Consider the following 15,433-nt stretch of genomic DNA (forward strand, 5'->3'; position numbering starts at 1 on the left):
GAGGTGAGGGGCTGCTCATCCCGGCAGAGCCTGGGTTTGCGGGGGCTGAGCGCCGGTGGTGGCTCCAAGCCCCCCCTCCCCTGGGGCTGGAGGGTGCACGGGGGCTCCTGAGGGGCCAGCCTGGCCTCCTGCTTCCATTTGTCGGCAGGGGAATAAGCGACCTGGTGCCCCGGCACCTCCTGCGGATGTGGGTCACCCGCTACCGGCGCTCTGCAAACCAGGCCGCCCCGTGGAGCGGCCCCGGGGGGCGCCGCCTCCAGAAGCCCCCTCGCCCGCCGCTCCCCGTCCCGGTCCGCCCTCCGCAGGGGCCCGGGCCCGGGCCCGTCCCCGGGGCACAGCGCGGCGCGGGAGGCGCCCGCACCCCCGGTACCGTCCCGGGGCGGTGGAGCGGGGGCGGCGGGCGCGGTGATTTGCCTCCTCAGGGGCGGTGGGCGCCTGGCTCATGTATATTCATGAACGTGATGTCAGAGGGGGAGCACCGCGCGCGGTGACCGCCCGAGAGCGCCATTTCCTGGAGGAGAAGGCGGTGGCTGAGTAGGGACGGGCAGGCGGGCGGGCGGAGCGACCCGCGTAGGAGCCGCCGAGCGGCGCTGCGGCGGCTGCAAGGGGAGAGCGCCCGGCAGCGGCGCCAGGACCGGACCGGACCCAACCGACCCGCGCCCTCGCCCCCCGGCGGGGACTTGGGCCGCTCGCCCCGGCCGGAGCCGCAGCCAGAAGTTTGAGCGTCCCCGCAGCCTCCCGGGGGAGTCCGGTGGCGGGCGGCGACGCGGGGCTGCCTGAGCCGCTGTCGCCGCCGCCTGCGCGTGCGGTGGGAGCCCCCCGCGGCGCTGGCAACTGGGGGGAGGATGGTGGTGCGGGAGCGATGGAGCTGAAGCGGAGCATGGCGATCCCGCGGCTCCTCTTGCTGGGACTGTGGGCTGCGGCGCTCCGGGACGTCGCCGCCGTGGCAGGTGAGAGGGGCGGACAGCCCGCCGGCGGGCGGGGAGGGCGGCCGCAGCCGGTCACCGCGGCTGAGGGCCGGGGGCGGCGGGGCAGTGCTCTCCGAGCCCCCTGGGTGCGGCGGGAGGGGCTGCGGGGCACGGCTCCCGTCGCCGGGCCGTGACGGGGGAGGGCTGCCGCGCTGGCGGCGCCGGAGCCGCTCCCCGCCGCCGGCCGTGCTCCCCTGCGGGCCGCCCCCGCTGCGCCGCCTTTACAGGTGTCGGCAGCCCGTTGAGGGCGACCGCCGGCTGCGGGGCCGCCCCGCTGACAGCGGCTGGGTGCGCGGGGACCGGTCGCCGGACAGGGGCGGCCTGGCGCGGCGCAGGGGTGCGGAGTCCGCCCAGTGCGGCGGCTGCGGGGCCTCGGGCAGTCACAGGTGGGGGTCCGGGATGGCCCATTTTGGGCCCCCCCTTCAGGGCCGGGCGCGGGGGTCTCCGCCGCCTCCGTGGGTCTAGCGGCGGGGCCAGCTACGTGGCGCTGGGCAGCCGGCGGTGCGCGGCGGGGAGCGCACGCTGCTGCGAGCCTCGCCCGCCCGCCTGCAAGTACAGAGTAGTAAGTCGGAGCCCAAATGATCCTCCTCGTTGTTTGCGGAGGCTTTGCTCTGGTATTTGCCTAGCGCGGACCGCCGCCGAGGAAAGCCGGGCGCTAGCGCATTCCTGAGTGGCTTTTGTTGGTTTTTCTGTCTGAACTCATTTTCTGAAGTTTCGCCCCCGAGCCGGCGGGGAAGGGCAGCGTGTGAGAGCCGCTCGGTGCCCAGGCGAACCGTCCGCCGGCTTCCGCGGGCGCCTGGGCTCCGCGCCGCGTGTGGAGCGATGTGCGTGCGGGGACGCTGGGCTGGAGAGGCTGTGGTGCAGGTTGGATCGCTGGGTCAGCGTCCCAAGGAATCTGAGGAGAGAAAAACCCATCCCTTGGCGTGCATGGGTAGACATCTTCCCCTCCACTCCCAAAATAACTGCACAAAAAGCATACTACTGTTCCTAGGAATCAAAATATTCAGAGGTGGCAAGTTTAAAAAAAAAAAAACAAAAAACAACAAAAACAAACCAACAAATACATCACCTATTTTGACAATTAGTATGTTCGTTTGCTGTCAATTCTGTCTGACAACTGATTGATAAGAAATTTAATATAATTTTATTTCCTAGCTATACATTTCAACTTCTGCAGCTCTTACAGGTAGGCTTGGAGGAACCTATTTGAATAAGATTATTTCTTGCACTGGTAAGAATGTTATCAGGTGAGAAATTTTGAGTGGGAGAGTAGAAGGAGGAATAGGTGGAAATTAAAATCCGTATTGGCCTCCTATGTGCTTCTTCCTGATAACCTGCAGGAAGAGATGCTGCAGCTAAAACTCGATTTTTGTCAAAAACCTGTGAATTTATTAAAAATCCCTGATCTATATTTCTTTATTTCAGTTGTTCTTGACAGAGGGATTATACTTGGGTGATGTGGAGAATTACAACTCAGGCTGAACACTTGTACTATATATTGATTTCCTACATCACTAATTCATATGGGAACTGAAAACCCTAAAGGGTCTCTAACAACACTTGTTTGTTTAATTTGTGCGTAACTCTTTCAGCAGGGCAGTCTGAGGAAAGCTGGGTAGTTTGCTTTTTCACGAAGGCACCTGTAATGAAAGTGTCTGTCAATTTGTGCGCGCATTCAGCAGCCTGGCTACATCAGTGTTCTGTAACGCAGAGAGAGCTGCTATGAAGCTTTCATGTTTTATTCCAATATTGTGAGTGGTGAAAGGCAGGATGCTTTCTGGCATGCACTGGGACATGTAATTTGTGTTACAGATGAGTTAAGTAACGCGAGGTTAGATCATCCTCACCCAAGGTGACTAAATCCTTAGCCCAGCAAATGAGCTGTAGCAACTAAACTAAACTGATCATCGTACCAGTTTTCCAGTGCTCTCTGAATTTGCTAAATTAATAACAGCAGATAGGAAGGCAAAAGACTGAGTGTGGGAAACCAGCTGTTAACAGGCTGGGGATCTTATTAAGGAAAGGAATAAAGTCCTTCTGGCTGTGTTCTGGGATTGCTCCCGGACCACTGGTGCTCTGCCGGGTACCGGCTGCTGGTGGCAGAGCGCCGGCTGGTGCCACAGTGCTGGGCTCCCCCTTCTTCCAGCTGTTACATCCGTGCTGCGAGTCCCTCCACTGCTGCTGTGCCCTGTGAGGTGGTACCCTTGTGGCTGTGGGAGGGTGACGTGTCAGCCAGAAGGGAAGTGGCACATGGGAAATGTCTGTATTTGATCACTGGTCAGGTGGTAACAGAGTTCAAGAGCAACAGGGCTGGTTATTTAGCAGTGCTCTGGATTTCACAACTGGCATTTTTCTGTCTGACTCTGTAGGCTAGCAAGGCATCCTGTGAGAAGCTGACTAGCCGATGAACTGGGTAAAGTTATAATGTATTGTGATACATGGCTGTGCAAGAGCAGCAGAGTGATGGAGTCATTTGTTTCTGAAGGATGTGGAGGCCACTGCCAGGGCATAATATTGAACTAGGCTATACCTGTTCTGGTCTGTCAGTCCTGTGCCACTGCATAGGAAATGTCCGCTCTCCCTAACAAAACTAGCTTTACATTTATTTCCCACCTTCTTGCTTTCCCACGGTCTTGTTTGATCCTCTAGTTCCTCCTATATATGCCTGCCTTTCTTAAATGCACTTACATAGTTGGCTTCTGTGTTTTCTCATGGTAACACATTCCATATATTCGCTTGTGCTTGAGGGAAACACTCCCCATCCTCCCACACATGTAACAGTGCTCTGGGCCAAATTCTGATCATTTCTGTGTCAAGGTAAACCTGAGCAGCTCCACCGACTCTGGCCCTGTTGCTTTGGGGTCGCAGCTATATAGCTCTGAGTATAATGTGGTCCTTTGGCTGGACTGAAGAGTCATGGAGGCTCATTTGAGCACACGCCCACATCACACGACAGAAATATCTGTTCTGTAAACAGTTCTGCTCCTCAGTGAGGTGTGCTGTGGAATAGGCTTTGCTTTCACGGGTTTTGCAAATTGCAGAGAAGCTTTCTGTAATGCAGAGGAACCGTGTACGCTGAATAACGAGACATAATTGATTCTTTCTCATATCCCAGCTCTTTACAAATGCGTACAATGGAGCCAGCACAATGATTTCTTAGCAGCACAGGAACACCGTAGCTGAAATTCAAGCCTGGGGAAAAGAGGGAGGTGTGGTATCGTGTTGAGGGAATGTGCTTAGCGCTGCTCATCACTGACACTACGAAGCTCCCAGCGTTTCTGTCTGGCTCTGCCTGGGCACTGCTCTGCAGAAGGTTACCCTGCGGTTACATGAGTTGAAAAAAGCCCCATGTATGGACTGAGCCACCGCTTTTCTCCAGCAATTGTGCTTTCTTCAGCAGTTGTGCTTTCAGTGCTTGCCTTTGTTGCTTAGTAGACATAGTAGAGCAGTGCCGAGACTAACAGACCCCTCTGCAGTGTGTGCTGCTAGGGTATGTAATTCCAGACTACCAACCTAGAGTAATTTGCTGTACTCCAACCCCCCTTCTTCTGGGGGTGGGGCGGAGTAGTATTTTTTTTTTAGGTATGAAATTTACAGGATCTCCAATCAAATTAAAGGTGTCCCAGGGTCAACCCGTCAAACTAAATTGCAGCGTCGAGGGAATGGAAGATCCCGAGATGTTGTGGATCAAGGACGGAGCAGTGGTGCAAAGCGTAGACCAGGTGTACATTCCAGTAGATGAAGAACACTGGATCGGCTTCCTCAGGTACAACAGATGCAGAGAAGGAAGAATATTGTGGAAACTATTGTACAGTTTTCTGCTGTCAGCTATATCTATGGAACTGCAGTGCCCTCAGCGGGGCACGGTCCTTAGGTCTACAGTTCAGTGTGTGGCAAGGACATAACTGAGAGCAGAACTGAAGCCACTGAGGGCTGAGATTTTATGCTCTAGAACCATATTAGTTTCCTGACTACTGTGGTGACAGTTGCTTTGCTAATGCTTGTGATGCCTGAGACGTGACTTCAAGGTGAAAGGATGTTCTTGCCTTGTTTGTTCATCTTGTTCCGCTATGCAGCGGGAAGGTCTGACTTATGTAAATAGGTTTTCTCTCTCATACTCATTCTGTTCTCTTACTCTGTCTTGAGCTGTCAGTCTGCCTGAAGGGTGAGGATTGTTAATTGAAATGAGACTCCCAGGACCACATCCCCTTCCTTTCTTTGGGGAGGAGTGTTTCTCACCTGAACCATCCTTGAGTCATTTTGCAGAGACTTTCCTAATACACTTACACTACATGATATCAGTCCTGTCCTGCTCAGAGCCACAAAAGCTCTCTTCTGCAAAGCAGCTCTCTGTGCCTTTATTTCAGCAGAAGGAGGACGTCAGCTAGTCTGGAAGTACCAAGTTAAACAAGACCCAAGGTTCTGCTCTGGCTTTTTGTATGCATAAAGAGAGCTTGTACAAGCAAGCACGCCATCACTGTGAGGGCTCAAAACTGTTGACTGACTGAGAATCACTCTTCCCTGAGCTCCAGCTTCGTCTCCTGTTAGGTTTCTTGGATTGACATTGTACAATTCCAGCAACTAAAAGTCTCTGTGCTAAAGCTTGTCTGTAATAAACATTTTCATAGGAAAAAAATCTGTTCCCAGTAAAACTTGCATAACATTATGTTGTGGAAACAGTTTGTCTTGAAACTATACCATTTACTCCCCCCCAGTTCCCCTAGTTAACTCTCTTTGCCCTTCGCAGTCTCTTAGTCTGGTCTCCTTTCTCACCTCTTGTTTTCCTCCACTGAGAACTTTCTGCAGCACCAGGGCTAAGTATAGGGTGCTAAATCTAGATTTGTCCGTATCTTTTTCTCCTTTTTCCTTTCTTCTCCTAAAGTGATCATTTCTACCACCCACTGTGTGACTCTCTGCTGCGATCGCTGAGTTTCAGAACATGCTGCTGGATGGGCAGGACAGCTGATGCCATTTGAAGGTACAGCTCTGAAAATCAGTCTCTAGTGGATCCATTTTGTGCATTTCAGCAAACAGTCTCCCTTTTCTGTCTTCCTTCCTGAGATGTTCTTCCCCTTCCCCGAGGTGGACTGCTAGTATCAGAAAGGCGGGCATCAGATGTGCTGAGGATCCCTGCATGGCGGCAGGCGCATGGCTGCACATCCCGCAGGGGGCAATCGGCATTTGTACGTTGGCAGGCGCTCAGAGTCACCCCGGTGCCTTTGGTAGCTGAGGCCTTGTTGCTTTGGGACCAAATTCTGCCCTTGCTCACCACACTAGCCTCATGTTGCTATCGGCAGTGAGGATACTGCAGATTTCCAGCAGCACAGCAAGGAGCAGAATTTCTCCCCTGAACTGGACGCTTATGACTTGAGCGCTGCTCAGTCCCCATGGCTGCCTTCCCCTGCTTGGATGCCTCCTCTCAGAAGGGGAGCTGTTGCTGGGCAAGGGAGGACACAGAGAGTTCGCAGGGTGAGGTCCTGTGCTAGAGTAGGCCAGCACAACCCCTTGAAATCACAAATCGAGACGCCCAAGGAGTTTTGCAGCGTGAGGCGCTCTTGGGATTAAGAATAACAGTGAGAGCAGTTGAGGTGATGGGGAGCCTTTTCTGACCCATCTGTTCCTGTGTGAGGCTGTCACCAGTCCTGTCACCTAACTGAGGCAAAGCAGTCAGGCTCATCAGAGGTTTATGATTTGGAGCTTCCTGCTAGCTCAGACATTGTAGGCCAAGCTGTCACTCTTGAAGGCTGTCTAGAGTCACGATTCAGGATCACGATGACCAACCCCTTCCTGTCCTCAAAGGACACAAATGACAGGTTTTCTGTGATGACGTTTCGGAGGAAGGCTGTCTGCTCTGCTGAGGATTCCCTCCACCGATTCCCTCCACCCGCTTTAGAGAGGAGCCTCCCGTCTCCGCTGTCCTGCCGCGCGCTTTGTGCTGGCTAGCCCTTGCCTCCTCCCCAGAGCTGGCTGTGTCTCAGTGGGTGTTGTCCGTGCATCTGGTTTGCCAAACACTGGAGGGTCCTTTGGGGCAAAACCATGCTTTATCCACGTAAAATATCGATGTGGCTTTTGACTTTTTTCAGCTTGAAATCCGTCGAGCGGACAGATTCTGGGAAGTACTGGTGCCAGGTTGAGAACGGGGGGAAGAAGGAAGAATCACAGCAAGTGTGGCTCATAGTGGAAGGTAAGGAGTAGACGTAGTGCTGGTTTCTTTTCAGGGCTGACCCACCAATATGCTCTAGGTGGAAGTGGTCGGAGCAGATTGCTCCAGTGACAGGCTTCTTGGTTCTGAACCATTGCTGCTTATTGCAGTGAGATCACTACAGAGCAGGAGTAAGAAATGGTAGGAGAATAGCTTCAAGGAGAGGAGCTGTCGGTTTATTACCTTCTAGTTTTATTTTGGCACATTAGGAAACAAGTAAAAGATCCTTTCATGCACAGACATTTCTTTCCAGCCCCTCAATCAGTTGTTGCTTCAGTCTCCAAATAATTAATAGAATGATGGGATGGTTAAGGTTGAAAGGGATCCATGGGGATCATCTGGTTCAATCCACTTCTCAAAGCAGGGTCGCAGCATGGTTCTGTGTATCAGCCAAACAGGTCTTTGAGAGCAAGGTGCAGTTTTAGCCCAATTCTGAGTTTCAGGAGAAGTGCTGTACATCAGCACTTCATAGCTGTGACTGTTCCGTGTGGCACTGTTTTGCCCAGTTTTGTCTGATAAAGAATAACTTCTACATGGTTACCCAAAAGTTGCCCAAGGCAGCGTGGATTGGTGGCTTCTTACTGTCTCTGGTTTTCATCTTCCTTGAGCCATGATTGTGTTAGATCTTCAGAAGCTAGTAGCCATAGGATGGCTTAACATTCGGTGAGGAAGTTGACAGGAACTGCGCATTTGCAGCAAGAAGTGGCTTTTTGGAAGTAATTGGTAACATTTTGGGTCAGAGCTGAATCGACAGTCTTAAAGAGAGGGAGTGGGGGGGATGTCATGGGAGGTGATGTGGTGTGGGTGTTTCACAGCAGAGGTCTCAGTCACTCAGAGCTGTGGAAACATTCATAGCAGTTCTCACAGGAAGAGGAATGCTTACCTGCTGCCTTCCATAAATCCCAGGCTTTTGTCCACCTAGATTTTCAGGTGCAGTTTCAACTGGAGAATGTTGTTTACAGCTTGAAACGCTCTCTATTTTGCAGGGTTTTTATTTCCACGCCAATTACCATGGCCTGCTCCAGAGGTGGCTGCATTTGCATGGTGGGTGCGTTAGGAGTGATTGGGTAGCTCAGTGTGCTAAGCCATCTGAAAGACAAAGGAGCCCTTCTGGATAGCACAGGCAAGAAATATCAAAGTAACAAAAACCAGCGGCAGCTAGGTGAGGGGGAGTGTTGAGAACGAAGGCCAAAGCTCACAGCAGAAGCAGAAGCTGAAAAAATGCAACTAGTCGCCTTTATGAGAAAAGCAAGTACAGCAGAAGCTAATTAAACTTGAACTGTGCACGTAATCGTGTGAAATGGGAGTTAGTGGGAAAAATTAAAAAATAACAAGGAGTGATAAGGGGTGGATTTTTAAAAATGTGTCAGCTGTTAGCATAAGAAAACACTGGGGAATGCAAAAGCCTGCCAGTCCCGCTGTCACTGTTATCGCTGTATGTATTTCTTCCCTGGGTGTACCAGCTTTGTCTAGAGTGGTTGCTGTATTGATAACAACTGTTGTCGTCTTTGACTGAGAAATGATCTTTAATCTGGTCATTTGCAACATTCAGTAGGTGCTGACACCTTTCAGTGTGCCACACAGAACAAGTGTGGTCTACCTGTGATCTGACTTAAAGTGAGCTCAAATGGATTTCTCTGCTGTCTGATATCTGCCTTGAGATCCACTTAGGTAGTCTGTATCAGGCAGAATTTGTAGCAATGGTATTTGAACAGTCCTTGTAATACAGCTAAAATATTTGATCTTATGAAACACTCCTCAGAATTTACAAAAACAAAATTATTTTGAAACAGTTTTCTGGTTTAGAAACTAGACTCTGGCCTTACTGAGAACATGATAGCATTCGATGTCCAGAGAGGTAACCTAAGAGGCACACTGCGGAGTGTGACCACCTGAAAAATACGGATTATGTTTCTTACAGAACTTTACCTCTGAAATTACACCTCTGACGTGTGGCTGTTCCCAGGGCTGCTAGCCCCTGTTGTGGCTACAGTCAGAGCCCCAGCCACACCTGTATGGGCACGTCCTCCTGAATTAGCGCTGTCTAAAAACTGAGCTGTAGAAAAAAATCAACCCCGTAGGTTGGATGCTGGCTTGGAACAGGGACTAGACAGGCTCATTTCCTTGCTTTGCCGCTGATTTCCTGGCTGCTCAGTGCCTCCATGGTGCATCTGTGAAAGGGGGCTGCTGGCACTCGCCTCTTGTACCAGGAACTGGGAGGCTAAATGCGTCGCAGACGGTGAGGTATCCAGGTAACATATGTACAGGGGCAGTGCAAGTTCCTGAGCTGGATGAGTCAGCTGCACTCCCTGAACTGTAAGAGTTTTTAATTGTGGTCTTGTCTGATCTGGTTAGCTGCTCCCAGAGTGAGAAAACCTGCTGAGCTGGGCAGGATCCTCCCGAAAGGTTACCTTGGGTGCCATGGCAAAGGGACAGGAGGTAGGGATCCTTCTCACAGGTAGAAGTAGTGATGGTATTTTCCCTTCTAATCTTCCTCTGAGAAGGAGGGCAAAGCAGGCGGAGGTGTCACAGCTGGTATCTGGAAAGTTTATTCACTTCTATTGTTTATGTATGACTGCAGTAAAAAAATAAAGTAAAACATGTAAGCAAAACCAGCAGTAAATCATGATGATGGCTATACCTGTCCTGAGCATTAGCCTTTGTACAGATAGGCACCATCATTCCTGAAGTGACCTATTTTTAAACCTGTTTTAGTTTGTTCATTTACTTGCCACTCTAAAGGGAGTGGCAAGGAGGCGAGGAAGGCACAAAGAAACTGCCACCTGAAAGACACAAACAGCAACTGAATGGTCAGTGAAAGACCGAGGACCCCACTTTCAGCTGGAGTGTAGGGGAAATGCCAAGCCCTAGGCTTCTAAATCCCTATTCAGTCACCTACATTAATTGCCTGCTGTTGGAGGTGCTCAGCATCTGCCACACCAACTGGAACCGCTTGGGCCTGTCATCTTTGGCCAGGGACAGCCGGCATCGTTTAAGCACGTGAATGCACAATAGTGTTGGTTCCTCTGTTTCTGTGAGGCGGCAGATCAGCAGTTTGCAGAACACCCTTTTTCCAGCTGAGAATACCTAATTTTGGTGTGGACGCAGTCGGTAGTGGCTGTGCTTGACACCCAAAGTTTTGAGTACAAAAGGGAAGTCAGCATTCCTCTGGACCTTCAGCTTTTCCAGCAGCCACCAGAAGTGCACGCCGGCTGTCCTGCAGAGTCAGCACTGGTGCTGATGGCTGGTGAATTTTGTATTACTGGTTTGGAGCACTGAAACTGCAAGAGTTTTGGCATTGCCCGTAAGAGAAACCATGTCTCTTGATGTGCTGAGTTATGCTCAGCTATTGCCACTTAGAGATTACCTAAGGTAGTTATCATTGGAGGTGTGTTTTCCTCCCTGTGGACCTGATGTAAGGCTTGTTGTACCAAGCAGGAGTCTTTCCATGGTGGGGAACAGATAGTTATCAAGAGAGCTGTGTCCATTGATAGCCTTCAGCTCTGAAACAAATTACCCCTAACTCCAAGGCAGCCAGGTTCTCGTGGTGTTGGAGAGTGCTAGAAGGCAGCTCCAGCCAATTAAGCTGTGGAGAAAGCATTGTAAATGATCCCAGTCTCTCACCTGGGGGACTCTTTCCTCATTCATGGGTTTGTTACAGCTGCTAGTTCAACACATTCACAAGCTTCAGTTTTTAATGTGTAGCAAGAAGTATCTGTAGCTAGATTAGATATCTTTTAAAGTGGTGTCTGCCACTGCTAAAGTTATTGACTGTTGCCTCTTTAAACTCCAATCACTCCAGCTGAAAAATTGGGCAAATACTGCTGCTAAAAGCTACTTCATAGGGGAGTCTTGAAGGAGACTCAGTGAAAGAAGTTTTTCAAAGGCATTTTGGGAAGCAGGCGCTCTTTTCTCTCTGACTTCTTCTAGTGGGAGTATGTAGACATTCATGCCCTGAGGTGATGCAGCATATCTGACCCTTGGTTCTTGTGAAGGGCTTGGAGGGAGTTAGATTAGGCATTGAGGCAGGGCAGGTGGGTGTCCCATGTTGGGCACTGGTATCAGTAGAAATAAAAAAGAGGCAGGACGAGTCTCTCCAGTTATTACCACTTGTCTGTTGCTTTTCTAGGTGTGCCCTACTTTACTGTGGAACCTGAAGATGTGTCCGTGTCCCCTAATGCCCCATTTCATATGGCCTGTGCTGCTGTTGGTCCCCCTGAACCAGTGACAATTGTCTGGTGGATGGGAGACTCTAGAGTGGGGCTTCCAGACATCTCCCCCTCCATCTTAAATGTGTCAGGTAAGGCTGCTGCCAATGCAGGGGATCACTTTGAGCATCAGAAGAGGAGGAGAGCTCTCTTCTGATCATGCCTAGTGACACTGGGTAGCCACATAGTGTGAGAATGGTCTTCGACTGTACATTGAGGGCTGGGAGATTGTGATCACATACAAAGCCAAATCATCTTGAGGGGTGATCGTTGCACTGTGTATTTTCTGCTGGCTTGAGGTGTGCAGGCTCTTCAGAGCTTGGGTGGGGCTGGCACTGTGGTAAAGGTGCTACTGGACAGATGATGCATTGGGTGCCTCTTTTATTCCACCTCGTGGAGGGTGTTCATGGTTATATTAAGTGACTCTGTTGGTGACATTTGGTTTGGAAATCTGGAAGCATTCGCATGTAGCAGATGACACCTCCTCTTTCTTTGCACAGCCATGTCATGCACTGCTTTCCCCTCTCTTCCCTCCCTCTCTGTTCTTGCAGGCTTGATGGATGCTCTTATTGTTAAAACCTGACAGCCTCATGTAATTGTTTGGCACTTTTAGAGTGATTGTATTGGTGCTGAAGTGGGCTGGTTGATATCCTTAGAGACCAAAGTTTGCCCCAGAGCGGGCACTAGGTGCGTGGTGGTACGACTGCCTTCCCCAGCAGCGTCAGCTGAAGAGCTCAGGAGTCAGTAGGTGTTCAGGCCTCTCTTCAACCCACTTTCAGGGAAGGGGAAATGTATCCCTACCAGGACCTGACCACAGCTGTTCTTGTAGTTACCTCCTAAAGGTAACTTTGTTCTAGCTAGTTGTCCAACAGCTTTGTGTTACTTCTCTTTGCTGCTGTTTTATTATTCTCAGCAGCCCCGAGCCAAAGCTGAACTAGCTGTTTAGAAAGAAAAGGTTTTACGACGCAGAGTCATCTCTGGGGCCTCTTCATCAGTGTTAAAACTCTTACACCCAGGGGCAGTTTCTTTCTGTACGTCTTTGGCCATCCTTTGAGCTATCCAATCCTATTAAGCCTTCCCTTAGAACCTAATTTATATGTAAATCAAAACCTGGTTTGTGATTTGCGGTGGTTTTATCATCTGCTCCCTCTCTTACGTAGCCACTCAATGCTGTTCCAAGTTGGAAATGAAGACTGCTCCCTTATGATATAATCTGCCTGTTGAAATGGAAGCTGTGAAGATTGATAGTTGAGAGGGGAAAGACAATAAAAAAATAAGTCTTCCTTCCTCCACTGAACTCATCCCATGGTGCCTCACAAAACTTTTGCCATTGCGGGCCAGTGGCATGGGGGCCTGAAGAAGGGCATTTGCTCCTAGTGATTCTCCAAATGAATTGCTATTATATATATTCATCACCAGCAGCTTTCTTTGCCCCTTTCAGTGTTCTTTGTGTTGTCCCTTGGGCAGATTTTGCCTTTGCAATGGAAAAAAATGTAGCAGGGCAGAAGCTGCATGGTCAGATTGCCAAAGCATGTCCAAACAGACAGTTGGTAGGAAAACAAACATTGCTAGCTAAAGAAAGTATCAGATTCTGAAGAAAAGTATAATAAAGTACTGGCTAGAAAGCAAACATTTAGAAGGTTCAGCAAGCAGTTGGTTTAGCAAAAACGTTGTTGTATTTGGAAAGCGGTGCTGGAATGGTGCTAGAGAGTAAGGAGATCTTGGTTTGTGGTGCGTTTTGTGCTTTCCTCAGGGCAGGGCTGTTATTTGGTTCCGCCTTGGGGACACGCCTACCACGTCAGATGCTGCTCTGCTCTGCTGCCTGGCCTTCAGCCTGCTGGCAGCATTTTCCTTTGGTTCACTAGGGTGAGTGGAAGAAGCTAAAATACTTTGCTCTTTCATTTTGTAGCAGTCCCTTCTCTCTTCCAAGCCTGAGCTTAACGGCATTGTGGCAAAGGTGTAGTGGGAGATGGATCAAAGGGCAAAGACAAACACTGTGCAAGCTGCTCTGTGCAGCTCTGAAGTCTTTTTCCCTCCCAAACTGTATGCCCATAGTGTGCCAGTCCTTAACTTTTCTCAGATAGAACCCTATAAGACAACTGAGGGCCAAGTAGAGTGAAAAAATACGCTGGAGACACTTCTCCAGGCAGCTTTGCAAATCTGTCTTGATTCAGATTAATTAGCGATGCCTATATGCATCTTGGAGCAGATGGACATCATTATTATGCCATGTTCAGGCCTTGTGGGATGGGTCAATGCTCGCAGAAGAGAGGGAGTGTAATCTTCACTTGCATTGTATCACCCCTGGAAAAAGCCTCAGTGCTGTTGCAGTAGCATTTTACTTCCACTTCCTTTGCATGTCTTCAAAAGTCTGATGCAAGGTGAGGGACAAGTGGGCATTAGCTTGAAATCTGCAGCATCTGGTTGGAAGTTTGCCTGGTCTTATGGCCCAGTTAGAACATGGTTGTTGCTTAGGTGGCAGGCTGAGGTTCAGAGTGTTGGGACATTGTATAAGGACACGGTTCAGCACAATCCTTGCTCCGAAGATGGTCACCAGAAAGTGAGAAGTGGACATCTACTAACCGAGCACTGGGAGCTGCTGTTCTGCCAGATTCATCTTTCTTTTCTGGTGCTTTCTGAAGCTCCTGTGGAAGCAATTCTACATTGCCACACTCTCTCCATTAAAAATGTGTTTAGCATGTTAATTACATTGAAATTCATGTGCCTTTGATTGACACCCAGCTCAGCCGTCCAATTGCCTGTACAGCTTGAGCTGGATGTCACACATAATTGAAATTCTGCTGAAGGTTGAAGCTGGATTATTTAGCTGTTTGTGTTTTCTTTCTTCTTCTTGGCTGATCTCCAGGTATTAATCAAAGCACAGTTTTCTCCTGTGAAGCTCACAACGTAAAGGGATTGTCTTCATCTCGGACAGCCACTGTTCAAATTAAAGGTGAGAGAGTGCAAGAGAATGGGCAAGGGACTTGGGTTTGCTCTCTGGGGAAGGAAAGTAGAGTTCCTTAATGCAACGGGCTGTCTCAGAGCTGCCAGCAACCAGCATGGGTTGGAGCTCTCAGCAGTCAAAACAATGCTTTGTGCTCTAACAGCAGTTCCCGCTTGCTATGCAGAGCCGTATCCCAGGCTGTTGAAAATAAACCACATATGATTCAGGAGCGGGAATGTGATGCCAAATAACAGTTTTTTCTTGAAAAGGAGAGAATCAGAGCAGTCAAATTGTCTGTGAGAGATGAAGCTGGATATAAATCTGTAGCTGGGGAGATCTTTCCTTCTTGGAGATAGATGGGTCTTGCTAGAGCTAAAGAGGTCATTACTTCTGCTTGCTTCTATTGGCATCACATTAGATGCTGAAAAACAGAGAAGGAAAATGATCACCAGTAGCCAGTAAAGTCTGCTCATCCACACTGTTTTTATGGATTTTATTTTTTTAATTCTTTGCTTTTTAAAAACCCATTCAAAACAAATAATTCCTAGCCTTTACATGGCCAGTTGCCATTTGGAAGTCCTTAAGTTGATGTCACGTTTCCTCTATTCCTCCAAGGGACTGAAACGGGGATAATAGGAGCAATCAGCTCTTCCCCTCCTCTTCCTGTTGAGATGCTTCTGCATTTGGATTTTTAGTCATGCTTTAATGTGCATTAAATGACATGATTATCAGTTCCAGGAGAGGTTTGTCACAAAAATTGTTTGTTCCAAGTAGTAGCTTATTGCTCAGCGCGAATAAGAGCAAGCATTTATGTCTGTATCAGAACTCACAGTTGTATTAGCTAATATTCATTACAGGATAGCTTAAAATCCAGCTGGAGTTCTACTGCTCTTACGGTGTATTTTTCTTCAGGACATTGTGGTTACTGCGATGCCAAGAATGCAGTATGCTGGACTAGCAAGATTTATAACTTAATTTTAAAATGTTTGGAGTTGTTGTCTTAAAGGCTTGTCTACACAGGGGAATTAGTTATTGTGGAATATATCTTCTATGGATATTTTTATCCTGGGATAGAATTTAGTTCACAAAGCTATTATGCTTTAAAAAAATC

General features: G+C 49.4%; 1 protein-coding gene across 1 annotated transcript in view; it reads left to right on the forward strand.

The window, feature by feature from the left end:
• The first annotated feature begins 716 nt into the window (after window positions 1-716).
• The window catches only part of TYRO3 (TYRO3 protein tyrosine kinase), a 43,711-nt gene continuing 28,994 nt past the window's right edge, over window positions 717-15,433 (forward strand). The window contains exons 1-5 of the mRNA XM_068398808.1: window positions 717-950; window positions 4,551-4,734; window positions 7,052-7,152; window positions 11,300-11,470; window positions 14,245-14,331. Coding sequence (XP_068254909.1) covers window positions 863-950; window positions 4,551-4,734; window positions 7,052-7,152; window positions 11,300-11,470; window positions 14,245-14,331 — 631 coding nt within the window. The 5' untranslated portion in view covers window positions 717-862. The remainder of the gene's footprint in view (window positions 951-4,550; window positions 4,735-7,051; window positions 7,153-11,299; window positions 11,471-14,244; window positions 14,332-15,433) is intronic.

Source organism: Nyctibius grandis, chromosome 4, assembly GCF_013368605.1.
Source record: "Nyctibius grandis isolate bNycGra1 chromosome 4, bNycGra1.pri, whole genome shotgun sequence".
NCBI classification, from domain to species: Eukaryota; Metazoa; Chordata; class Aves; order Nyctibiiformes; family Nyctibiidae; genus Nyctibius; species Nyctibius grandis.